Source organism: Apodemus sylvaticus, chromosome 19 (assembly GCF_947179515.1).
Source record: "Apodemus sylvaticus chromosome 19, mApoSyl1.1, whole genome shotgun sequence".
Taxonomy (NCBI): domain Eukaryota; kingdom Metazoa; phylum Chordata; class Mammalia; order Rodentia; family Muridae; genus Apodemus; species Apodemus sylvaticus.
In genome coordinates this window covers 19055945-19081666 of record NC_067490.1, presented here as the reverse complement: position 1 = coordinate 19081666, position 25722 = coordinate 19055945, and the positions used below count along the sequence as shown (strand labels likewise).

Here is a 25722-nt window from a genome sequence, read left to right as displayed (position 1 = left end):
TCGGTGGCAGGTACCTTTACCTGTTGAACCATCTGGCAAACCCTTTAAATATTTATATCGAAAATAGGAATTTTTGCATGGAATATCACTGCCATTACAGATGTTCAAGCCTGTAACCTTTTTTTCAAAGGGCCTTGGTGAGATTGTCAGACCTGAAAGGAAATGATACAACTTCCTCACCGTGACTCACAATAAGCAGCTTGGTGGTTCTAGAAGATTCTCAGAAAACGACAAATACACAGCAACAGAACACGTGTGCACACAGCCAAACAACAACAGGACTGTGCAGTCTCTTTCCCCTGACACTTGTCTAGCCGAAAACCAACATAAATATTAATAACCTCAGACCTAACTCTATGGTGTTTTTGGTGAAAAAAAATCAACATGTACAATTTGTTTTGATTGGTGGGGTGTGTTTGTTTGTTTGTTTTCTTGTGGCAGATAGAATATCATCTGTAATCTATATGCCCTCTTGCCTCTCACCTTGGAGATTAGATGCTGGCAACTGGAGCATCCAGACAGTCTTTTCTGTCACGGGTAGGTATGCATGCATATAGTTAAGGCCTAGGTTAAATATTAGGGCTAAATGGAATGTTAAGGTCTAGGTAAAATGTTAAGGTCTGGGTAACTGTTACCTAGCTAGCCTTCTACTATAAGGGAATTTTCTCATATTAAGTTACGAGGAAACCCTCTAACACCAAGATTGATTAAACATTCTGTTATGTTCTGTAGATCTGAAAACTAGCCACGATAGAAGTCAGTAGAACTGTTTTGTATAATTAGCCACAATGAGCTTGGACCCAAACCAACTACCCAGCAGCACTTCCTGCACCTGTGTATAAGCTTTTATGGTATAGGCTGCCCCTAGAATAGAAACATAAGAGAGACCTGCACCAATGTAAGAAGCTATTTAAAATAAAAATTCCATTTTAAATACTGGTCAAGTAAAGTTTAGGTTCCCAAAACCTCCGTGGGAACTGACAACCTACTTGACAGAAAGAGACATCTACATGGGTAACTGACATCCTGGTTGGCAAGTTAAGACAGGAATGTTACACAAGTTCCATCCTAGCAGACAAGTGAAGACATGACTATTAGATAAGGTAAGTCCCCTGCCACAGTTGAAGACCCCAACCAATGGATACAAGACAAATATACAACAAAGACATGTCCCTAAGGAAATCCCCTATCCCTAAATCCTGTCTGGTAAAATAACTTGGCACAGATGTTTGTGGATTTGGGCCTAAAACCCTGCAGGATCTTAACTCTGGGCCCTGGTTCATTTCCCAAATCTGGACCATTGCCCTGGTCTACCAGTCCTGGGGCACATGCTCAATAAACTATCCCTGTCTGACTTAGATCAATGTTTGTGTGGTTTGTGAGGCAACTCTTGGACCCCAGCACACACAAAGCAGAGGTGGCCAGAGGCAGGGTTGAAAGGTCTTGGGAAAATGTGTACGGGCTGAGTGTCAGGAGAGGTGACTCTTAGCTGTGATGCCAGGCTGAGGTACCTGCAGGGATTGAAGGCTGCAGCCCAGAATTGAAGATCCCGTAGGAAACCATCAATAAACACCCTCCTGCCTGCACTGGGAAGGGATTTTGTAGGACAAGGTTGAAGATAGAGATGAACTGTGAGAACATATACTGAGAGCTGCTTCAGATGCATATAGTATGACTGAGCCGGGCACCTAGCCTCCCCACTCCCCTTTCTCTGGAAATGCACATTCAACATGTGCCACCTATCAAAACCCACTGATACAATTTTTAGAAAGACATGACAGGTAAACACTAGCTTACGATTGATTTAGTTCAAATTTTCTTCTATCTATAGCAGTTACAAAGAAATGTGAAATAATTTGAACCCCACTGAGCACTGCAATAAATATACCTGGTGCTGGGAGTAGGCCCTGGAAAGCCCAGGACCCCAGACATGACTAGGGGTAATCCTTCTGCAGCCACACCCTCCTACAGCTCATGATTAGCACGCGAGTCACACAGAACTGCAGGACCAAGGAGCTGTTGTTTACCATCTTGGGTAAAACATAGTCCAACTGTACATTTCTCTACTCACAATAAACCCTGAAAAACCCAAAGTGGGAGGGGATTTAGGAAGGAAAGATGGATACTGTTGAGACAGGATGGGAGCATGCCATCCTAAGTAGAAAATCAAACTCATTAGTTCTAGATGCTGAGAAAAAGGGACCTTAGGTTATTGATTTGAATTCTGGGTGGAACCGTAGTTATCAAACACAGACTGCCTCCGGTTCTGAGGCTGCTACTTTGGATAGCCAATGGCTGACCCTTTAGAACTGTTTCGTGGCGCCTCCCTCCTGCCTTTCTCGAGGTGATAGCTTTGAAAGTTAACAGGTGTTACTCTTTCATGGATCTGACTGAAGTCCCACAGGGGAGTGACAAGACCCAGAGGGACTAAACCAAATGCATTCTGGGAAACCTAGGTAAGGAAGGAGACTCCAGATTTCTAAACAGCGGTAGGGTGGGATTAGATAAAGGGACTGTTACTAGCTATAAACTTTATCTAACTCCTGCATCCAAGATGAAGATGACCATGCCGTTGTGGTGGAGACATAGGAAGTGCACTGGAAACCCTTGAACAGCTGGAGCTCTTTCGAGTTGATGCTTCCTGTACCACCTTAGCACATACTGCTTTGTGTCCTACACTGAATGTGCTGTTTCCAAGGTGTTTCACTTTTCTGTCTATTGGACGTGTAGTATTTCAACTGAGAACCAGCCTCAAGCTTGTTTCACACATGCCATTCACGGGGTGTGGTTCTTTCTGGACTTTTCCATATGTGTCCTTAGCACGTACCCATGTGTGGCCCTTTACCTATGTGCCCTCGGCTGTGTGGAAGCCATACCTAGCCCTTTGCATTATGAACCTTCCCTTTCATGTAGCCATTTCTGGGCCACGATGTATGTACTGTTCCTGGCGTGCATCCTTTCTCGTCCATCGCATGTTCTCTTGTTTAGCATTCTGACTCAGCCACATCAAATGGCCTTTGACAGTTTAATTCTCCTTTGAGTGACTTAGTGGTCAAGGTTTGCTTTATATGCAGATCTGGCCTGAGAAAGGCTTTCTCCAGCAGCATACCGCATTTCCCACATCCTCCCCAGAAGACTTTTTTTTTTGTTTATATTTTTACTTCTAAAACCCATTCCTGCTGTGTGTTAGGTTTGTCTTAGATTTTCACAGCCGCCTCTCTGAACCTAGTACCTCTGTAGCCTCTGTAGCTAGTGCCTAAGTACTAGCTAGCATTCAAGTGTATGCCTCCACACTTGGCTTCACAGACCATTGTTTTCCTGTATTCTTTCTGCCTTCCTGAATACATATACATAACAATGCACTCAGATTTTTATTTTTTATAAATCAAAGTGCATAGTGCTTCCTGTTCTTTTACTCCAGTAATATGTCCACAGCATGCAGAAACCGTCCTTATTTTTCCTTTTTTTCTAACTGCATAGTATTCCACTTTAAAGACAGATGGATTTATTTGGATTTCAACATAGTCCCAGATATACAGAACTTGACCAAAATATCAGCGTATCCTCAGATATCTGTGGTGTGGGGAATTCTAACTAGAATGTCTTTGGCGAATCCACAAAGAGAACCTTAGTCTCACTAAGAATTCTTGGAGGATTTACCATTCACTGAGAAATGAGCTGCCCCTGTTTTATCTAGGAAACAAGCTCGCTGTCCTTATTAAAGGGGTCACAATGAAGCAAGCACCTTGGCTTTTTAATCTACACACGCTACATTTCCTCCCCTTAAAATGACAGTGAGGAATCACACTTACTTTGAAGATTATGAAGCAACATGTCTAGCAAAGTCATAAATTTTGAGTACTGGTCGATGGAGAAGTTCATTTCCTTGGCCCAACAGAAGCCAGACACATAGTAGTCCAAGAGGATGGCATCTCGCAGGCAAGTCTGGAGATTTTTAAAGTTCAGAAATACTCCCATTTTTCTGTCACAAAAAAAGAAGAAAAAAATGCAGATGTTGAATGAGATTGAATAGTGACCGGTTCCCAGAAGTTTTGAAAGCAAGTATTTTAAGGAAAGTTCTAGAGTGTTTCTCATCTTAAAGTATTCAGTCATAGCAGAGCCTCAATGAGGAGAGGGAGAAGAGAAAGGATTCAAGGAAAAGAATGGGGTAGATCTCTCTCTCTCTCTCTCTCTCTCTCTCTCTCTCTCTGAAAACAGACTGTTAAGTATTCTGTCCTTTTCTGTAAAGAAAACAAGTTGTAAGTGTGTGTGTGTGTATTCTGTGAACTAATTTTTATTTTAGTAATTTATTTTTTTACTTTCCTTTCCAATAGCATCTCCCTCTCTACTTCCAGTGCCCCCTCATGCAGATCCTCCCCCTTCCTTCCTTCCCTTCTCCTCTGAGAATGGGGAGCCCCCTCTGAGTATCACCTGCTTCCCACATACACACATTACCCAACCTCCTGAACACCAAGTCACTGCAGGACTAGGCCTAGGCATATCCTGTCCCCCAGAGGCCAGACAAGGCAGCCCAGTTAGAGGATCCACAGACAGGCAACAGATTCGTTCTTTAACATACTTCCTTTCTTCGAGTCTGTTTCTTATTGCTTCTTTTCTGAGCCGGTTAGACCATTTATTTATTTATTTATTTATTTATTTATTTATTTATTTATTTGCAATCTTTTCTTCTTCATGATCTCCTTCTCTCCAGCTTTTCTTAGTCTGTTTTACGCTCTCGCTGCAGTTTCACAAGTTGTGGCACAACGTTTGCCTGCCTTTTCTGTGTGTTCCTGGTCACGTCTTTTCTGGTGCGGCCTTTGTCCCTTCTCCGTCTGTATATGGATGCACCATCTCTGCACACGTTTTCCTCACGGTTTAGTTATCTTTGAGTGAACTTAGTCGATGTCTGTGGGCATCTGCCTGTGGGAAATGAAAGGGATGTGGAGACCTGGCTACAGCACAAACTATTAGCTGCTTCCTGTGTCGTGATACAAACGGCCTGGTACTTCCTGTGATCTGACAGCAAACTCACAGGCGTTTCCTGTGTGGAGTTACTTTCTGACAATTCTTTGAACACTTGGTTGCTGAGGTAAAAGAAAAAAAAAACAGCTCATCTTACTGCAGTATAAACAGATATGTCTGCTCCAATTCTGCACACCCCTGTCCTGCCCTGCCACTGGGGCTTCTTGGCACAGCACCTAGGGATTTTTTTTTCTCCCTCACTGAAGTGTCCTTCCTTCTAAGACCTGTAGCTGTGTGCATCTCCCTCAAACCGTTTCTGTCATGTCCAGATGATCTGTGATAACCGTGGGGCATCGTCAAAGCTCAAGGCTCGGGCCTTCAGTTTAATCGGTTTTCCTTGCTGCTTGCATGTGGTTTCTTGGGACACGCTGAGTGGGTACCTGGGGCAAATGCACCCTACCATTATCAAAAGAGGAAGCCTTTGTCCATCACCGTATTTAAACATGATAATTTGAACAAGTTTAGAAGTTAATAAAGTGTTTTTTAAAAGTGTGTAATGAAATGAAATCAACATCCTTCTCAAGTGCTTGATAATCTGAGTTACGTGGGGGCAATGAAGAAAGAAAGACACCAGCCCTACGTGAAGTCTGCTGACTTTAAGCGACGACCTCATCTCCCCTTCCCTTCCCACCGTGCCACACGATGCCATTCCGCCTATGAAACTGATCTGAGAGGTGGACTTTGCTGTAGGTATCTGATTATTTTATTAATTCACAAGGACGAGGTAGCTTTTCTTACGCTGAACGACAATCGAAAGAGAATGAATGAGCAGCTTTGATTGTTACAGTCCTTATCTAAAATCACCCATGTCAGGAAACTTAGAAGGTAGTTTGACTTACAAACTGAGTTTGATGGAGACATTATATATAAAATATAGGTCTATATTTATGCATATTTATGTGTGTACATACGTGCAGTGTTTATGTATACTCACCCACTTAAAAATGTTTAATGTGTATATGTATTGTATATGCATGCGTGTGGCAGTCAGAGGCCCACTTGCTAGCTGCTGTCTGCCTCTGCGTGATGGGATTACAGGCAGTCACCATGACTGCCCCACTTTAACATGGTAGCGGGGTCTCCTTATCCCAGGGCAGGGTCAGCCCTGGGTACACTGGGCATTTCCTCCACCCGTACTGGTTGCTTTTACAAATGGTTTTCTAAGAACATTTGTGTCATATGTGTATGTATGTGTGTGCGTGCATGTTCATGTGTGTGTGTGTATGTATGTGTGCATGTTCATGTGTGTGTGTGTATGTGTGTGTATGTTCATGTGTGTGTGTGTGTGTGTGTATGTGTAACATGACTATTGACCCTTCATATTTTGGATACAGTATTTACAAAGCATCCTGAAATTCAGTTTTATTTTTGTGAAAGGAAGAAATTAGGTTATTCCCCCCCCCACACACACACATACTTTTTTTTTTTTTTTTACCAAAATGTTCTAGAATAGTTGTTCTAGTTTATAATTATCCTGTTTGCCTTTATTTTAATTTCAAATGAGTCTTGTGCTTACTGACGGGGATTTATTTTATTTTATTTTAGATCACAATTTCTCTTCGGCAGTTTCCTTATTATTGCTATGTGAGATGCATCAATGGATTGATTAATCTTGCCTGATTTGTTATGTTAGATGCACAATGAATTGATTAAGTTTGCCTGAGGCAATAGGTCGATTTTTTTCAATTAAACCGCAGGACGCACCCTAGTTTCTCAGTTCTTTATATAAAAATGTCCTGGACAATCTCTGCTAGAATTTGGTTCTGAAATCCTGTATTTTCCCCAGACTAGGTTCTGATGGCTTGTCTGTTCAGTTCTGAAATCCTGTATTTTCCCCAGACCAGGCTCTGATGGCTTGTCTGTTCCTCCAGCAGCTGCTGTCCTTCCCTGACAGGAGGCCTGCCTGCTCATTGTCCTTCCGGGGTCACTTTATCTTGGACATGAAGAGATGTCTGAAGCCTCATCCTGCTGAAACGGGAAAACCTGTGCATGTATCACATGAAGCGCAATTCTCTTCTTGTTCTTTGTGTTTTGTGTGCAACCCAGTATCCTCCCCTCGCATTAAGATGCGTTCATTGCTGTGAATTTCCCTACATTTATCTTGCCACAGACTTCATTTTCGGCAAAGCAGATTCCACACCAGCTTCCTTCTTTATGCTTAGAGTCTTCTTTTAGTTCCTTCATGTGCATATCTTACCAGCTCTTTAATCTCCCGCCTCGTGGAATAGATCCAGTCTTTAATCATGACTTTTGGTTACTGTTTCTTCTCGCTTCTGTTGATTTTTTCTCTCCTGCCCATGTTCTCTTCATCTGCTGTCTGCATTCTGTGTGTTCCTAAGTAAATGTGGATACCTGGACGTGTTCCTTGTTTTCTGGTTTTATTTTTTCAGTGAGTATTTTCAACGATGATGTTTTCAATCTTATTTAGGTAACTACTCTCTGACCTCCCCCCTCCCCCCCCCCAGCTTTGGCCCACACTCTCCCTCATTCCCCCCTCCTTTCTTCCCATTTCCTAGTACCAGGGGATTCCTGCCTCTGGTTGATCCTTAGAGCTTAATGTTGACTGTTCCACTCTGCCACAAGTCATTGTACTCCAAAGTAGGAGATACAGGGAGTCGTGCAGAGCAAGCTATGGCCGCTGCTGGAATGCAGGTCCTCCATGTTCTACTGGCCAGTTTGGTTGTGAGGGAGGATGGAATCAGAGAGAGGGGAGGGAGAAAGAACCAGACCAGACAGTGTGGGCTGATGCACAGGAAGGGAAGGAGCTTGGTGGAACCGTGATCTGGCCAGGGGCAATGCAACTGTCTGCTTTGCCACATCAAGAGTGTCAGCAAAACTGCGTTGTCGTTCCTTCATGCTTGGGAACTTGAAACACCTTTTTCTCTTCTGAAGGGCATCGCCACAGAAGCTAGCTCTGCAGACCAGCTCAGCAGCTCAGAGCAGTCTGGCTGCAGTAACCATGAAGGCATCTTGGGCGACCTGGTGAGGTGCATAACCACTTGAGAAGCGGAGGCAGGGGTGTTTCCTTGAGCTTGAGGCCAGCCTGACTGATGGGGTAAGAGACTCGGTTTCCAAAACACAGTCAAACAGAACCAAAGTTACTTCCGTGTTTATAAAGCCTCTTCATAACTATCCCCTATCATTTAGAAAGGTTTTAAAAATTCTTTTGAATTTTCTGGGTGTGCGCGGGTGTTTAGCTTGCATGTTTGACTGGGCACCACTTGTATGTGCAGTAACCAAGGAGGCCAGGGGATGACATTTGATCCTCATGCCCTGGAAGTGACTTACAGATGGTTGTTGCCCATCATGTGAATGCTGGGAGTCAAACTCGGGACCTCTGTAAGAGCAGCTGGAGCTCTTAACTGCTGAGCTAGTTCGGAAACATCTCTGTTTTGTTATTTTTTATTTTTTAATGTGTGTGTGCTTGTGTGTGTGTGTGTGTATTAAATGAAACTTTAGAGTAGATTTGAACGTATCGCTGAGTTATTTATAGATAAATTGATAGCAGTTAGAAGTCATGAGAAGAACACTGTGAAGTCTATTTCAAAATGTATTCTGAATAATCCCTCCTGTCTCTTGGGTTGCCTGTTGGTATACAGACCAAAACTCATAATTGTGAAATGTAGGGAAATATGGTGATTTGTTGTAATTTATTTAAGTAGGTTTATAGCTTTTCAGAGTGCATAATCTTGGACTATTTTGGTCACCCGGGAGAGGATAATTAAATTATACTACTGTCTTTTTTGAAAAATATATAACTATCACTTACAATAATGCTGTTTTAAATTGAAAATGATTGCAAACACATGTAGATTATTGTTACAGGAATTATATTTAAAAACATGAGAAAATTAAAAAAACAATTGGCTCCCAAGATAGCGCGGTCCTAAAATTTGACATCCCTTTGCGTGATCTCTCTGTTCGGATCGCCGGCCATGTCAACCGGCTTTAGACACAGCCGTTGTCCATGTTTCCTATACGGCTAAGTTTTGTGCTGTGTTTTGTGTCTTTAGGTATTTGGCCAGGTGGCCAGGGCTGTTCTGGAGTGTTTTGAAAGCCAGGCTGGCTGTGAGCTGGTGGTGAGCCTATGCCGCTGTCCCAGAGCGACCTGCTTTGTGATATCCTTCACTGATGGCTGAGACGCTGGCTGTGTCCTGGGCTTCATTCCACATATACACCTGATGTTCAAAAGTATTTTCTGAATTTGGATATGCAACAACAGAGCACAGTCAATAACTGAAAAAAAATGTGATGTATAATGTAGGATTCATAATCACAGCATAAGTCACGAGGTGGTTAAAAAACACACAATTCTAAAAACAAAACAAAACAAAAACAAAACCCTAACATTGTATTTAAAATTTGTTAAATAATAGATGTTTGGTATTTTTAATGTTGACATTTTACTTACTATTCATTACAAGTAAATTGGAAGCTGGATTAAATATCTGTCACTTGCCCTGATTTATTCTCACTTAGTATTGAGTATTGCTGTGCATGACAAAGACCACTTTCATATTGTGGCCTTCAAGTGGGAGAAACTTTGTACATAAAATTTCAATGTGTATTATTAATGCCGTGAGTAATTACTTGAAATGAATTTTTAAAATTGTATTGTATTTATTTGTTACCTGTGTGTGTATGGGTTGTGTGTGTGTGTGTGTGTGTGTGTGTGCATGCACAAGTGTGGAACAGTGAACAACTTACTGAGGTTGATTCTTTTCTTCCTCTGTGTAGTTCAGGGTTTAAACTCATGCATCAAGATCCATCTGTGACCAGGGGTGTGTGTGTGTGTGTGTGTATCAAGATCCATCTGTGACCAGTGGGGTGTGTGTGTGTGTGTATGTGTATGTATATGTGTGTGTATGTGTATATGTGTGTGTGTGTATATGTGTGTGTATGTGTGTGTGTATATAACAATCCCTGACCTAAGAATCAGAATTCTCAGTAAATATTTATTTTGTAAAAATGGTAAAAGTGTTACAAGAAATCATTTAACACTGGTGGGAATTTTAATTCTCTGGACAACTCTTGGAAAGCTGTAGACAGCAGACAGTGGGGTCCAGTCACTGAGATCCTTTCCCAGAAGAGTCTGCAAGCATTGGAGGTGAAGTGCATCTTGGGAAAAATCTGCCAGTGTTACTTGCTTCTCGTGATGAGCTTTCTCTTCTCAGATACCCCTGCCACACGTGATGGATGTCATAGCTCCTTCTCAGGAGGAAACCGCTTCAGCGCCACAGCACTTGTGAAGCCTATCTGCGGTCATCGCTGATAGAGTCACTTCCTATGTGTTCATTACGGTCTGTGACACCTCAGTTGTGCCCTGCGTATTGGCTTGCAAAGACCAGGATTTGGGCACAGGTTCTCGAATCACATCAACCCAGGACTACTCTCCGTGGCCAAGCAGGTTTCCACTTCAAGGTGGGATAGTGTTTTTTAATGGAGGACTAAAACATCTTCTTTAAACTAGTTGTGTGTGTATCTGTCTGCCTTGAGGGCTATGTGCCAATGAGTCAGGTGCTCACAGAGCCAGAAAGAGTTTTGTGTTCTCTGGCAGTTAGTTGCAAACTTCCCAATGTGGGTGTATGGAATGGAACATGGCTCCTCTATAAGACGTGCTCTCGGCCACTGAGACTTTCTAGCTGCTAATAGATATCTTTAAGGAAATCATACTGATTGACCTATCTGGCTAATATCCTAAATAAATGATATGCCCTAGTACTGTATACCCAAGAGAGCACAACATTAGAATTACTGTGACAAATTCCATCTTACCTCCATTTTAAAACAACACATGCTGTAAGTGTCTAAGAATAACATCTTTTTATGATAAATATCATTGGTAAATGGCTAGTGTGCAGAACTTTCAAAATCATAACTGTGCTGGCTAGTTTCATGTCAACTTGACACAAGCTGGCGTCATCTGAGAGGAGGGAGCTTCAATGTAGAAAATGCCTGCATAAGATCAGGTTGCAGTCAAGCCAATAGGAAATAGTCTTAATTAGTGATTAATGGGGATTGGCCAAGCCCATTGTGGGTGGGGCCACCCCTGGGCAGGTGGTCCTGGGCTTTATAAAGCAGGCTGAGCAAGCCATGGGGAGTAAACCGGTAAGTAGCATCTTTTCAATCATCTCTAGCCTCCAGGTTCCTGCCCTCTTTGAGTTTTTGTCCTGACTTCCTTGAATGATGATGAACAGTGATATTGAAGTGTAAGTTCCCAAGTTGCCTTGGTCATGACATCTGATCATGGCAACAATAACCCAAACTAAAACAATAACCTACTTAACTATTAATGCTAGTGATGTATTTACTATATTATACTAATGGAGTTAATGTTAGAAAGGGATGCCCTTTAGATTATTGGACATATCAACAGTTTTGTGCATATAAGAGAAGAGGACACAGGGTAGATACAGGTGGCTCTTGGTTAATATTAACAGATAGGTTTCCAATGCATGTTAATCACCAGCAAAGGCTCCTGTACTGGACAGAGTCGATTACTCTTGCATTTATGTGTGTGTGTGTGCTTAAGACTTGACATATTTTATTACATACTGTAATAGCACATAGTTCGAAATAAAAGCTTAATTTGTATAAATAATGCACCGTGGTCACTTAGTGATGAAGGCCTAGAACTGGTCTCTACTTGACTGAGACTCTGGAGTAACTTACTCTTGAATTCCATCTTCGTTCTTTTCCCCCAACAAGTCAGTGATCTGGTCAGAGGAGAGTATATCTGGAGACAGAATCCTTTCATTCTCCTGGAATTCAATATTTTTCTATTAAAGCAAATCAAAGAAGAACGAGTTATCTGGACCATATGTTTTGAGAATACTGACCCCAATGATATAAACACCTCTAATATTGTTACTTTTCTTTTCTGTTCTTATGTGATAGTGGCTCACCTCTGAAGAGTCACATGGTTAGATGGCTAGGCAGCCCATCTCTAAGACATATACAGAGCTGAAGCTGCCTCATGATTCAGCAGACACCGACTGTCTACATAGTACTTATATAAATTCTACATATTCCCGGTTGAACTGTGGGCTCGAGAGAGGGGAAGTGAGGAGAGGCTTGTTCACTCCAAAGAGTTCAATGCCGAGTCAGGAAAAGGGACCACAGATGAACAAAACCTGAGCCGAGCATGGTGGGGAACAGGGGTCAGGATGGGGTTCATCTGAACACAATGTGCGCGTGGATTCAATTCTCAAACAGCCGGAGGGAACATTTCAAAGAAAATGAACATAAGACATGAGGTGCACTAAATGGGGCGGGCGTTCAGTCTCTAAGGAAAGATGAAGACTGGAATATGGCTGGATTTCACAGAAAGGGGGTCCGTGAATGACCCTTCAGGATGGGCATAGCCAGGACCCTGCGCTAAAGACTCACAGCGGTGCGCAGGCGCACAGGCACCGGGGATGAGAGATCGTCAGGTGGGCTGTGCTCCCTGCAGGATGTTGTGGGAGGGCCTGAGTTTAAGGAGACAATATTTCAATCAGACAGAAGGTGTTACTTTCTCTTAAATGTGTTTTGGCCACATACTTCCTTTGTTAGGACTAAAGTATACTTGTTCTTATCCTGATAATTCTCTTACAAGCCCCTCCTGCCTTCCCTTCTGTTTGGAATTTTGCAAGCCCCACTAAGTCAGCATGGGTTACACGGGGACTGTTGAATTTCAGCTTCAGTCCATGGTGGTGTGCTTGCTGGGAGAGTTTTGAGGAACTGGGAATTTAGAAGAAGTGCAGTCGAGGTGATGTTTTGGTGGCTGATAAATTTTATCACCTGAGCCAACTCATTTGATCTTAAATTTGGATTCAGAAATTTTAAAAATCATTTTCTATGTCTGGATACTCACAGAACGACCACAATGAGACAGAGCAAGAGAGAGAGAAGTACACAGAAAATGAAAGACACAGACACACAGATCCGGTTACTTGGCGAGAAAAATTCAGCGTAGAAAAAAATCTGGGTTGCATAGAGAGAGCTATATAAGGTTTAAATAGATACAAAGTTATATAGATATAAAGTGAATCTAGTCATATCAACCCTTTGACAGTCAGAGCTGGAGCAATGACACCTTATACCAGAGCCACTGTTCTTACCAAAATGTGTGGGTTTAAGATAATTATCTTTTAGCAGAGTTTGCCTCTTTTATTAGTTTTAGTGTTAGTAATGGCAGCAGTTAAACAAATATCTGTATTTCTGGACCAACTTTAAATGAGGCCTCCTCCCCTCCTCCTTTCATATATATATATTTGTATATATGAATATATGTATATAAATATATACACACATATAGGTATGTATTCTATTATATATATTTATATACACACAGACATATATATATGTGTATGTATATATATATATATATATATATATATATGTATGTATGTATTATATGCATTTTCTATGCTGCCTTGCACTAGAAAGAGTATTAGTGACTGAAAACCTTTGGTCTTTCAGTGTATACATTCCGATCAGTGTATACGTAGCCAGAAGATACAACCCTGTCTCTGGTTCTCTGTGCCGCCGTGTCTCCAGCTTGGAAGCTCCAAGGCTACACCGCACTGTTAACTCACATCTTCCCACAGGCTGGATGTTGGCATCCCTTCCAACGTCAACATGCTAAGTCACCGATTCGTTACCAGATAACTTGCGTCTGACTTCTCCTCGGGCTCACTAAACACCCCACATTGGTGGTGCTTCACATAGGAGATTCTCTAAAGAGCCTCATTCGAGGAGAGACAACGGATGTGTCGCACGAGAAAAGAGGGCTTTCCCAGTCAGAAGGAACATGAGCTTGTCCACAAACGCTGGAATTTGAACTGGGGAGCAGCGCTGTGTTAAACCATAACAAAGACTGCGGCAAAAGAAAAATCAGGAATACTGTTGCTATCTTTATTTTAACGTTTGATCCATTGCAGCCTGCACCCACCGGATTTTATCAGCGTGGTCCACTGAAGCATCCATCGCCTGGCTGCATCGCTAAAGAAAATGAGTATCTGCCGCAGCAGGTGGCAAAACATTAGGAAAATATAAGGAGGTGGGAGATTTCTTAGGAAAATAGAAATTGTCAAAACTTAGTGGGGACACCTGGGGGCTCCCAGAGACTGAACCACCAGCCAAAGAACCTATACCGCCTGGACTGAAGCCCCATGCACATATGTAGCAAATTCCTTGGTCTTCAGGGGGCTGGCCCTGACTCTGTTGCTTACCTGTGGCTCTTGGTCTCCTAACTGGGCTGCCTGGTCTGGCCTCAGTGGGAGAGGATGTGCCTAGTCCTGCAGTATCTTGAGGTGTCAGGGTGGATTCCCGGAAATGAAGGGAGTGGGGGGATGGACTGTGTGATGGGTGGGGGACTGAGAGAAGGGGTGGCTGCGGTTGGAGTGTCAAGTGAACAAATACAGAAAACGGAAAAAAAAATATTTAGTGAGAATAGAGGGGAATATGTTCTGACCAAACGGGACCCGAACTGGATTCTGCCTTTTTTAAAATCAACATGCCCGTCTGGTATCACATTTGGTCCAAAACCTAGGTTAATCAAAACCTATGTTGATAACTTCAGGCTTTTGAGAGTTCAGCTTTTAAAAGCTGCCCATCTATATAGAAGATTCCAAAGAGCTACAAAGAGAATAAAGAAATCCAAATCACTAAGGAACTTGGACTGTCATCTGAGTTAAGAATCGATCTCGCAGGTGCGGATCCCACTGTGATTAAAGGTCAGTGATGGACCATCCCCAGGACAGAACCTATGACAGGGACAGGGAATGCACATTTATGTCAAATTCAACATGGAGTCTGTGAATGTTACACGAATACTGACCAGGTACCTTTGAAACTCAGCAGCAAACAAAGCACTAGGTAAAATTAAATGGAAAAAAAAGACAGAGCCAGGCTAGAGACTATTTGCCAAAACTAACAGCCACCATCACAGGGAACACGGGGACAGCAGTCAGCGCCGTCGAACCGAGAGCTGGAAATGGGATCCAGACGAGCAGCTTTACTGTAATTCGACATCAGAGCTATTCTTCTCCATTATGGTAAGAAGATAAGAAAATGAAATATTCGGCTTAAGCATTAGACACAAAGGAACAAAAGGGCCTTTATTTGAAGATGACATCATAGTGTCCTTAAGAAGGCTGACATTGTGCTAACGCTCAGCTAGGAAACGGGGTAAGATGGTTATACATAACATAAATACACAAAGCCGGCTTCTTTTCTCCATTTGAGAAACTAATTAGAAATGGAAATGTCCAAAGTTATTGAATTGTGCTTTGTTCTGAGTATAAGAAAGGCATAAGCAAAATTCTAAAACCCGGTCAGAGCTTGAGGGATAAGGATTGGTAAAAGATACGTAGCAGAAACTCCTTCAGACTCAAGGAATAAATTCCTCTCACATCATAAATGTAAAGCAAAGACAATTCTGAATTCCAGTGGGATTTTCCCAGAACTTTACAAGATAACTTTTAAATTCTTAAGACGGGGATACAGACGCTTGAAAGAAGTTAAGATGGTGGCCAGGGCCTTCCCAAACTAGATGCAAAAGTTCAATATGTAAATGTTGTTAATGCTGATAAAGAATGGACAGACTGGGGAGATGGTTCAGTGGGTACAGTGCCTGCCATGAAATCACCAGGCCTGACCTCAGATCCCTGGAAATCACTTGAAAATCTAGGTGGTGGGTATTAATAATCCCAGTACTGCAATAGCTGAGACACGCAGATTCCTGGAACGACACAGCCAGAGAGTCTAAAGCAGCAGTTCTCAACCTGTGGGTCCCGTCCCCTGTCCCCATGGGCTATCTCCAGGAATGTTTACATTATAATCCATAACAGTATCAGAATTACACTTAGGAAGTAGCAATGAATATAACTTTATGGTTGGGGATCACCACAACACGAGGAACTGTCTTAAAGGATCGCAGTGTCAGGAAGGTTGAGAACAACTGGTCTTGGGGAATTGGTGAGGTTCACATCCTAGTAAGAAGAGGCCGTCTCACAAATTAAGGGCGTAAGTGACTTGAGGAGGACATATGATGTGGACCTCTTGGTAAATGTAAATACACACACACACACACACACACATACACACAGACAGACAAACAGGCAGGCAGGCAGACTAGTCAGTGGAAAAGAATAGCAATCTAAAATGCATAATTTGCACATACATAGCAAACCTGTATTCTGTTTCAATGACTAGTCCACTCAAATTACCTCTGCCTGTTCTGTGTGTGACGGGAGGAGACAAGCTAGTATTGTGATATATATACATACATATACACATATACACACATACACATATATACATATATATAATATATGCAATACATATATATATATGTATATATATATACATATATATATATCCTGCAACATGGCTCAGCTCAGTGGGTCAGTTGCTTTGTAGCTCAAGTCTGACCTAGAGTTTTATCCTTGGTGTTCACAGTGGAAGGAAGGAACTGACGCCCCAGTGTTGCCCTCTGACCTCCGCATGTGCCCTGTGGCATGTGCAAGACCCCCCCCCCCCCCCAAGAATTTGGACTTCTTAAAGACTTGCTCTTAGGGCCTAAATCTTTTTATATCAAATGACTGAAAATGAGTTGGGCTCACCGGAGAGGAGGGCAGAGAGATAGCAGGATGGGTTAAAGGGGTCTGTAGCCCTAACCTCAGGAAGAAACAAGCCAGGCTGTGTCCCTGCATCCACATGCTAATACAGATGGTGACATTTTGAGGTCTAGTTATGTTTATCTTTCTTTTTGTCCACCATCGCACAGTCTGCCCAGGTTGACCTGTATCATGCAATGGTTCATCTACATTGACCTATCATAGTTCAATCATAAGAAGTTTCTAGGGTGATATTGAAAATTCGGAAACCTGAAGGCTTGTTATTCACGTTGAGCCCGACAGGGTGTTTCTGAGGACCACTTCTAACGTTCTAGAGAGCCATCAGAGTATAGGTAAGTCTGCCCACAGATTCCCACCAGACATATTGACAATCTCTAAGACAAACTTCAGCTGTAAGATAATGTCTGCAATCTGGTGATTTATCAGAGGGACCACGTTCATGTCCCCTGTTGGGGATGTGCTACAACTCATACTCAGCGACAAGGATCAATCGGGACAGAAACATTTCAGTCCCTATAGCTCTTTCATGTGAGCTAAGCCATAGCTCTTCTGAGAATTAGCTATTTTATTATTTTATTTTATTTTATATTTTATTTTATTTTATTTTATTTTACTTTATTTGGGAAGGCTGAAAGAAGCTGAAGGGTGACCCGGTAGGAGGACCAGCAGTCTCATTTAATTGGGACCCCCAAGAGCTCTCAGACACTGGATCACCAAACAGGCAGCATACACCAGCTGATATGAGGCCCTCAACACACATACAGTAAGGACTGCCGGGCCTGTGTTCATTCAGCGATGATGCACCTAACCCTCAAGAGACTGGAGGCCCCAGCAAGTTTAGAGGACGGGGTGGGGTGATGGTAGTGGTGGGTAGGTACATCCACATGGATACAGGGCCGTGGGGAGGATGTATAGGATGTGGAACAGTCAAAGGGTGGACAGGAAGTGGAGGGAATAAAACATGGAGTATAAAAATTAATTAATTAATAAAAAAAGAGTTGGCATTTTTGAAGATACTATTTATGAACTAACTGGCCAGGAGGATGCAGAATTTTATTCATAAGCTATTTTCACACAGGTCTATAATAGCTACCCTTTATTTTCAATTTTTGTTAATTTTTTTCCTTTTGTCTTTGCACATTCATACAAATAAAGGCTGAAAGTTTAGCCTCACATTTCAAAAGGAGGTATTTTTGTTCAACATTATTGAAGAAACTGGACTTCATGGTTTAGATACTAGCAAACAGAGCTCATGGGATGTTCCACATAAAATCTCCTCTCCTGGTTCTGTGCCCCACGCCCTCTGCTCAGGGCATCTCAGTGTAGACTATAGTTTCTAGTGACCACTTGGTCTGGCACACGGCGGGCTGCCTGTGCTATCAACGTGCTAACGTAAGTGCCTGAGGACTTTCTATGTGAGTAGGGCAGCCATTTTTGTTCTCCACATTGCCCATCCTTAACATATGGAGAACCATAGCGATTGTAGCTTGTGGTTTATTTCTGATAGCCTCAGCCAGAAAATAAATGGTTCATTCTTGCATGCCTCAGTCAACTGACTAGATGGCCTTCGGGCTGAGTCAATTTAGATACAGAACTTACCAGAAAAGAGACCCTAAAGTGAATCACTATTAAGAAATCTGACCCAAGGGTCTTTCTTCCTCAGCAGCACTGGCACTGGCCTACAAGGGTCTTTTTGCCATGTTTTGTGCCAACTTCAAAGTCCGGAGGCAGCCCGGATGGGCAGTCCCAATAGCGGACCATCTTGCTGTGTTCTAAAAGGACTCGGTTTTTACAGGGCTGGAAAATGGAAAATGCATCTCTGAATATTAACTAACTGCTGTTCTTGGTTAAGGGGTACTGCTAAGTAAGCCCAGGGAGCAACTGGATTTCTTCAGTTTCTTACTAATAAAAAGATTGAACTAATAAAAATTGAGATATATATTTATGTATATGTTCATGTTATATATATTAGCTCAGTCTTTTTTTATTAAACACTCTCCCTCCTTCCCTTTCTCTCTCCCTCCCTCTCCCTCTCTCCTTCTCCCCCTCTCTCTCTCTTCCTCCCCCCCCCCTCAAATACTGATTCATTAAACCTCAAATCACTGAATGTTCTTAGAAAGATCATTACATCCACTGGTAAGTCAGCGTATGGGCACAAGGAAACATATAGTCATAGACTATTTTGTATATGTTTAAATGGCACAGAATTTAATTGGAAAGTTTCCTATGCTGGTTTAAAAATTATGTTAACTTACATTAGCGATCACAAGGGAGAAATGAGCTTAGGATCCAGTTTATCATGTTAAAATGTGCATTTAATGTATGCTAATTTTATTTAGAGAGGCTCACGGGAGAGCCAGCAGGCTTTGCGGTCTGCCTGCAGTACTAGGGGGACCCGGCGGGGGTGGGGTGGGGCTGGCTCGCTCTCTGGTTGGAGAGGAAGTCATGAAATTATTGGCTTTGTGCTTCCTGAGTGCTGAGTCTGCAGCGAATACTTATCTTCTTCACAAAGACTGTTGTTGTTTAGACTAATATGGAGGCTGAACAAAGCTGTGTTAATTAACACTTCATTATTCACTCTTCAGAGTCTTTAAAAAAAAAAGAAGGAAAAAAATAACATCGTGGAAACAGTACTTGATAGACTCAGTGGGGAGATTTAAACATTAAAAAAAAAAAAACCTTAACGGATGCACTTGTGGTTAAAATCTTAGGAAGGTGTGTGGCACCTTCTGCCAAAGCTGAATACCCGACCCACAAGGACCAACCATCAAGTGGCCCTCTGACCTCCACAATGATCTCCAGTCCTGGGACTTTCATCTACCCACCCACAAATAAGTACAATAATAATAAACTTTCAAGAATTAAATCTAAGGGCTAAATGACTTACAGTCCAGCACCCATTGAGAGGTGGTACTAGGAGAGGGTCTTAAGGTGACCTTGTGTTACCCAAGAGGTCCCTGGAGTACCAGGGACAAATTCACTATGAGCCAGGAGGCCAGAGGTAGAGCAGTCTCTCAACTCAGGGTGTTTGGTCTTGTCTCCTGGGCCGGGGCCAGGTGACAACAGAAACTAACCCTGACTCACTCAGATCCCAGCAATCTTTAAAACCTTTAGAACAGTTGTTGATCTTCACAGTCAATCAGTGGCACTTGCAAAAAGGCGCTGGTCCCCTTTAAGATCAGAGATTACGTTTTTTTGCTTTTCCAGTTGAAGATTTGCATAGTTGTGAGGCTGGAACTTTCCAGAGTAAACTCACAGGTTTGGTGGTGAGTTTGGGGGGGTGGGGGTGGGGGTCCTGGGAGCCCCTGCCTCAAGGTGCAGCTTGCAGGCCATTACCCTTTGAGTCCCCGTGACTCTGGCCTTGACCTTGAGTGACCTTGGTATTAGCTGACGACCCAGTCCTGGACTGCCGGGAAAGGGAGGGGGGCATACCTCAGAGTCAGAAGTGCTGCCTGCTGGCGTCACCCCAGGGGTGGTCAATCCCCAGGAGGTCAATCCTGTGGACGACCCTGCCACGTTTTCTCTAGAGGAAGCAGCCCTCATCGCCAAGGCAACCGGGGTGGGAGGCAGTGACGCCTAACCGGAGCTCAAGCCCCGCCCACTCATGGGACCCGTGAGGCCACCTGCTGCTCGAATTACAATGGAAACTGAGAAACCTTAAGTAGCAATTCCGGTGTTGACACAGAAGGCTAACTCTAAAAGGGAAACGATAAAGGAGTTTGGAGCTTTGGCTCTTGATGGCTGATCTTAAGCAATTTTTGTAACGTTTAAAAGTCTGATCGTGGCGTTGTGGTCTTCAGTAGGAAAAGCTGACCCTAATTTTAGAGGCGTATATTTAGCTAGTGATGGAAGCCACAATAGGCAACTTAGGCAGAGACTAGTGAATTCAAATTGCAGAAGAGGTGGGGTTGTCTCCTCTCCCAAGTGTTTGAAATTTCCATAATAAAAAGCCTGGAAGCAACAAGGTATTATATTGGGAGTGTGTAGAGCCTCCATAAGCAAGGGGTTTGTAGCCTGGGCTGAAGATGACCTTGAATTGCTGATCCTCCTACCTCCACCCCCCCCCCCAAGAGCTTACAAACATGAGCATCTTACCCACTTTATGCATGCACAGATTGAACCCAGGGTCGCCCAGGTGCTAGGCAAAGACACTAACCTCTGAGCTACAAGCCGGACCCTACTACATATTTGGATTTTTTTTTTTGTGTGTGGGGGGTGGGGGGGCAGGGATTAGTCAATGCTTCCTTTGGCTGTGGGATGCACCATACATTTACCTGCTTGGAGGCTGCTATTAAAGATGCTTACTGTCAAATCCAGACACTCCAGGGGTCAGTTCCCCCACGCATAAAATAAAATCACAACCACTAAAGGCCTCAAAGCTTTCCAAAGAGATTGAACAGATGATTGCGTTACATGTTCAGGGGATCTTGGCACCTCCTAGTGTTCATAGTGCTGGTGTTTGTATTCAACTTTTCCTGGCTGGATTCAGGCTGTGCAAAGTGACCAGTTTACCAAACCAGACTGCTGCTCTCCCGTTGCCTTTCAGAGGAAATTTAAGATGTTGCTTTACTTAGCTTTATAACCATGTCTCTCCCTCAAGTGTTTTTGTAGTTTAAACAACCCCAATCCTGGTATAGCCCACCTGCTAGCTTAGTTCACATACGCTCCATCTCTTCAAGCACATTGTAATGTCGCTTTTCCTTGGAATTTTCACTCTACCAGGGACTGGCTGAGTTGTCAGTACAAAGGTATTAAACTCAACAACATTGCTGTGACTTTTAATCCCATTTTAAAGGGATTTTAGAATGTGTTCAATTAGTGAAAAATACCGTCAATTCGTAGTTATTGCCAGACTTAATACTTCCAAACTCATTAAAGTGTTTAATATTTTTTTCTCTCTTTTGTTCCTTTTGATCTTTACTCCAAAGAACTGGAACGCAGCTAGCCACTTTCTGTGAAGTTAGAACGGTTCACATTCCTGCAATTTAGGGCTTGCTAAACTGCAAACACATTTATTTCTCCTAAGAGCAGTTTGTGGTTTCCTCCGATGATGGGACAGATTTAACTGCCCCTTAGCTGTTTTTGTCCTCTCTTTTGGCAATTTTGCAACTTTATTTCTAGCTTTGGACCCCAGAAGTAGATGGAACATTGCACTAAAGACGGAGTCATTGATGGGGCGTGGTACCTCAGGAAACATGAAATTCCAAATGTTACCTTAATGCGTTCAATGTTATAATTTATAGAGAAGTGGGTTTGGAGGCTGTCATTTAATTTTATGAGGCAGAATGTTCACACCCCCCACCCCAGTGTAGAATGGTGTTTAAAGCCCATTAGCCTGAAGGTTTCTTTAACTTGGAGAAATTTGGGTTGATGTCAACCTCCCACTTTTTGAGGAGACAGGCCAGTGAGGAAGATATCACACCAGGCCGTCTCAGCTAAGGCTTCCTGATCAGGCCTTTCTTGAATGGAGAATATTGATTTTGGAGTTTCCAGCCATTTACATTATTTTGTAGTGTTCCCTGACTTTTGGCACGTTTATAAAATGTGGGATGGTTTTGATCAACCAATAATGGCTGATCATTGAGCTAGATAGACCCTTGCTGTAATGAAAGCCCTCCAGCCTCCACATCTGTAGTGAGGAGTATTTTCAGAAGTTTTCTAATTCAAGTATAGGTTGCCTGTTAAGGGAAGGGTGTGCTTTGAAACCCCAGAGAAACACGCTGGGGCTCAGGAACAAGTTAATTGGATGATGAATTTTGACTGCTTCCCAGAGCACTAAGTGACCGAACACGGTGACCCTGAGACTTGGAGGTATCTTTTTTATAAGGGCTAAACATTTCCATGTCGCTCTTTCTGAGTCCATTCTCCCTGGTTCATGTTATATATCAGTCAGGTTTTTCAGCAATGGACAGAATAATGGCACAAATGAGAGTCACAGTGTCCTACGCGTGCAAACACTATCATTCCCAAGGATTTTAACTGAGCAATTGATACTAGGGAACTTCTTTAGAGGATCAGGCTAGAAACACTCACGTTCATCCTTTAAAGGTAGTGAGAGGAACCAGAATTCTGATTTAGCTCCAATTTAAACAGTCTTTGAAATAATGCAAGGCTGTTTGGTATAAAAAGGAAAATCCATACAAAGCTATTTAACTGGTAAGTCATTTCCCTCACTCATCTGTTTAGTTTTCAGCAAGGATAACATTCTAGTTTGTATTCTGTTGCTATGATAAAAAACTCTACGAACAAAGTAAGGTAAGAGAATGAAGTGCTCATTTGGTTTACACTGCTAGTTTACAGCCTATCACTGAGGTGAGTCAGGGCAGGAACTGAAGTAAAGAACACGGAGGAAAACACGGAGGGACTCTGTTCCCTGGCTTTCTCTCTGGTGTCTGCTTTCTTCTGACTTATACATCTCAGAACCACCTTCTGGGGGATGGTGCCACCCACAGTGGGCTGGGCTCTCCCACATATATCAACCATCCACCAAGACAATTCTCTCCAGACAAGACCACAGGTCAGTCTGATCTGGGCAAGTCTTGCACTGAGGTTCATTCTTTCCAGACAATTCTCGACTGTAATAAGTTAGCAGTGAAGACTAACCAGTAGAGAACAGTCAGACAACTATGAAATATAGTTAAAGTTTTCACATCCTCTAGTTAACCCTTGGCCTCTAGCAGACCCTCAGAGGTCCTTGTATCTAACCTAAGTGGCTTAAGTCGATAGCTTCCTGGTAGGGAACTGATGAGATCTTATCCTGGTAAAACACACTTAGGAGATGACAACCAACCAACCAACCAACCAACCAATCAGTAAAGAAAGCTGGTGACCACTGTCAACCTTGGTCATCTGTGGACTCCATAGCTCTTCATGTTCCTTCTGCCATGATGCTCAGTACAAGTACACAGAAGCAAGTTCCCTGACCCAACCTCTCTGAAGTCATGAGCTAGAGTATGTAATCTCTTCCTTAAGTTACTAGAATCAGGTACTGTGGTCACAGCAACAGTAAAAGGAACTGATGTAGTGAATCGTCAACAGAGAAGAAGCACTGTTTCCTTGACTGAACCTGACCATGTCTCCTGTCCTCCATAGGCTTCTAGAACTGGACTAGAGACCATTCATGGTATATTCCAGAAAATAATTTATTGGCCATTTTATCTTTGTCTTGAAACTTTGTGGAAGACTGGCTTCAGAGCTGTAAGGCAAGGTATTTTGGCAGGAAAAAGTTTCAGAGGAGCTTAGCATTGGGGCTCTGGAATGGTCTTTGGAGGTCACTTGGAGCCATATTTACCCTTGAGAGTCAGAAGCCAAAAGCAAAGCAAAAAAAAAAAAAAATCTGAGGATTTAAATAACCAGAATTTTGGCAAGGAAGAAAGGTATGGAACAAGAGATTAGCACCATTACAGAAAGGCAAAGTGCTTCACACTAGGTCAGTAGGAACATGCTACACTCCATCCATCACTTGCCTCAGAGTATGAAATGTAAACGTCTTTAAAGTACCGTCCCTGGTGACAAGTACTTTGCTCCTAAAGAGATGCCTATGGAAGTGTTTTCCAAGGTTTGTTTTCCCAGGTACTCAGAGCCTGCTGTGGTTATGGTCCAAGGAAATCCAGCTACTGTTTGAGCTGGTGGTAGACCTTGGCATTATCCATGGAGGTGAGTTTGAAGGTACTGACAATGCAAATGTTTTAGAGTCATGGGATCATCCATTAAGATTTATGGAGTGCCTGCAAATCCTGGCAGTGACTGATAGCATCAGACCCTCACAGGGAGCCAGTATATGAAGTTGTCAAGTAGAAGTCTTAGGTGTGATAGAAACCTCAAGATATGTCAACTCCAAGAATGCAGACCATGTGTTGTGGACCGTCTCCATGAAAGGAATAGAGCTAGACTTTAGAGGAAGAACAACCTGAGTCACTTGGCATTCACATCACAGTGCCACATGCCAGGTGTGCCAGATGTAGCGCCCCATGACTTGAGGCTTCCCATCCATGATGGGCATTTGGGGCACGTCCATTCCTATGCTCTTCCTTTTGGATGGAATGTCTCCTCTGTGCCTTTGTTTACTGGAATTGCGCCAATAGTTACTTGACTTTTTTAAAGGCTCCGAATCCAACAGTTTGGCTTTAGTCTCAAAGAGGACTCCAAAATGGGATTTTTGAGCAATATTAGAACCATCAAGACCACCAGGACTTGTCTTGAATATATGATTCGTATTAGGAAACATCAGGTCCCTTTTGGGGCTCGAAGTAAAATATGCCTTTGAGTGTTGCGGTGGTGTATTTAGCTGAAAAGGGGTGACCCGTGATACTTAACCTTTATTTTAGACCCAGCTTGACTGGGTCTAAATAACTTAGGAGAGTTATGAGGCACATTTCCTGGTGTGTACTTATGAAGGTATTTCTTGACCCGTCCAGCAGGTCCAGTTATTCAGGGTTCTGAAGGGGTGCTACCTGAGGGTCAAAGCGGGGAGAGAAAGAAGGAGACTAGGCAAAGGGGGGTTCAATTGTCGAGGTCTCGTTTAATTTTCCAGGATACACAGGTTTTAAGCTTTCAGAGAAAGAGCTCGCCTCGAGGCAAGAACAAAGGAGGGAGGGGCATTCTTGGCAGTCTCAGCAGGAAGAGATAAGGGTCCTCCGGTAAAGACGTCTGATGTTTGCATAGTCTGGAGCATCCCAAGGTTATCTCAGGACTTCCCTTTGACCAGCAGTTCATGGGGAGAGGCTCTTCTTTGTTTTACTCAGGACCTTTGTCCTGTCAGCCCTCTGGGCTGTTAGTGAGGATCTATTATGGCTTCCCACAATTTCTGGAGAGGGTTAGCTGATGGAGGAAAACCCACCTGGAGAGGTACCATGCCTTGGGCTGAGGGTCCAGGTAAAGCAAAAGAAGAAAGATAAAGAATACTAGCTAAGGGTCAGTGTTCCCATTATTCTGCATCCCTGACTGCCACCATCTCATTAGCTCTTTGAACCTATGCCCTTTGTGCCATGATAAGAGATCCCCTTGAAATGGGGTCTAAAGTACACCATCCTTAGTAAGTTGTTCTGTCAGGTATGACATCACCATGAAAATACAG

At 42.9% G+C, this 25722-nt stretch overlaps 1 protein-coding gene and 1 long non-coding RNA gene across 7 annotated transcripts in view; one reads left to right on the top strand and one right to left on the bottom strand.

Annotated features, from left to right (window-relative positions):
* The window catches only part of Cabcoco1 (ciliary associated calcium binding coiled-coil 1), a 100766-nt gene extending 80549 nt beyond the window's left edge, over positions 1–20217 (bottom strand). Inside the window, exons 1-3 of one of the 4 annotated variants that reach the window (XM_052163498.1) lie at positions 20079–20217; positions 11695–11801; positions 3813–3982 (exon numbers count right to left, since the gene is read on the bottom strand). In XM_052163498.1, the coding sequence (XP_052019458.1) occupies positions 3813–3982; positions 11695–11801; positions 20079–20189 (388 nt within the window). In that variant the 5' untranslated portion in view covers positions 20190–20217. Of the gene's footprint in view, positions 1–3812; positions 3983–4579; positions 5073–11694; positions 11802–20078 lie in introns of those variants that run through there. The other 3 variants (XM_052163499.1, XM_052163500.1, XM_052163502.1) reach the window with 3 other exon arrangements.
* LOC127669495 (uncharacterized) lies at positions 5551–16510 on the top strand. Of its 3 annotated transcripts, none has more exons than XR_007974374.1 (5): positions 5551–5708; positions 6897–7450; positions 7915–8077; positions 9036–10443; positions 13486–16510. It is a non-coding gene; the product is annotated as an uncharacterized LOC127669495 (long non-coding RNA). The 3 variants fall into 3 exon arrangements; XR_007974373.1 differs by having other exon boundaries at positions 6894–7450; XR_007974375.1 differs by having other exon boundaries at positions 5553–5708; positions 6894–7013.
* Positions 20218–25722: the final 5505 nt, after the last annotated feature.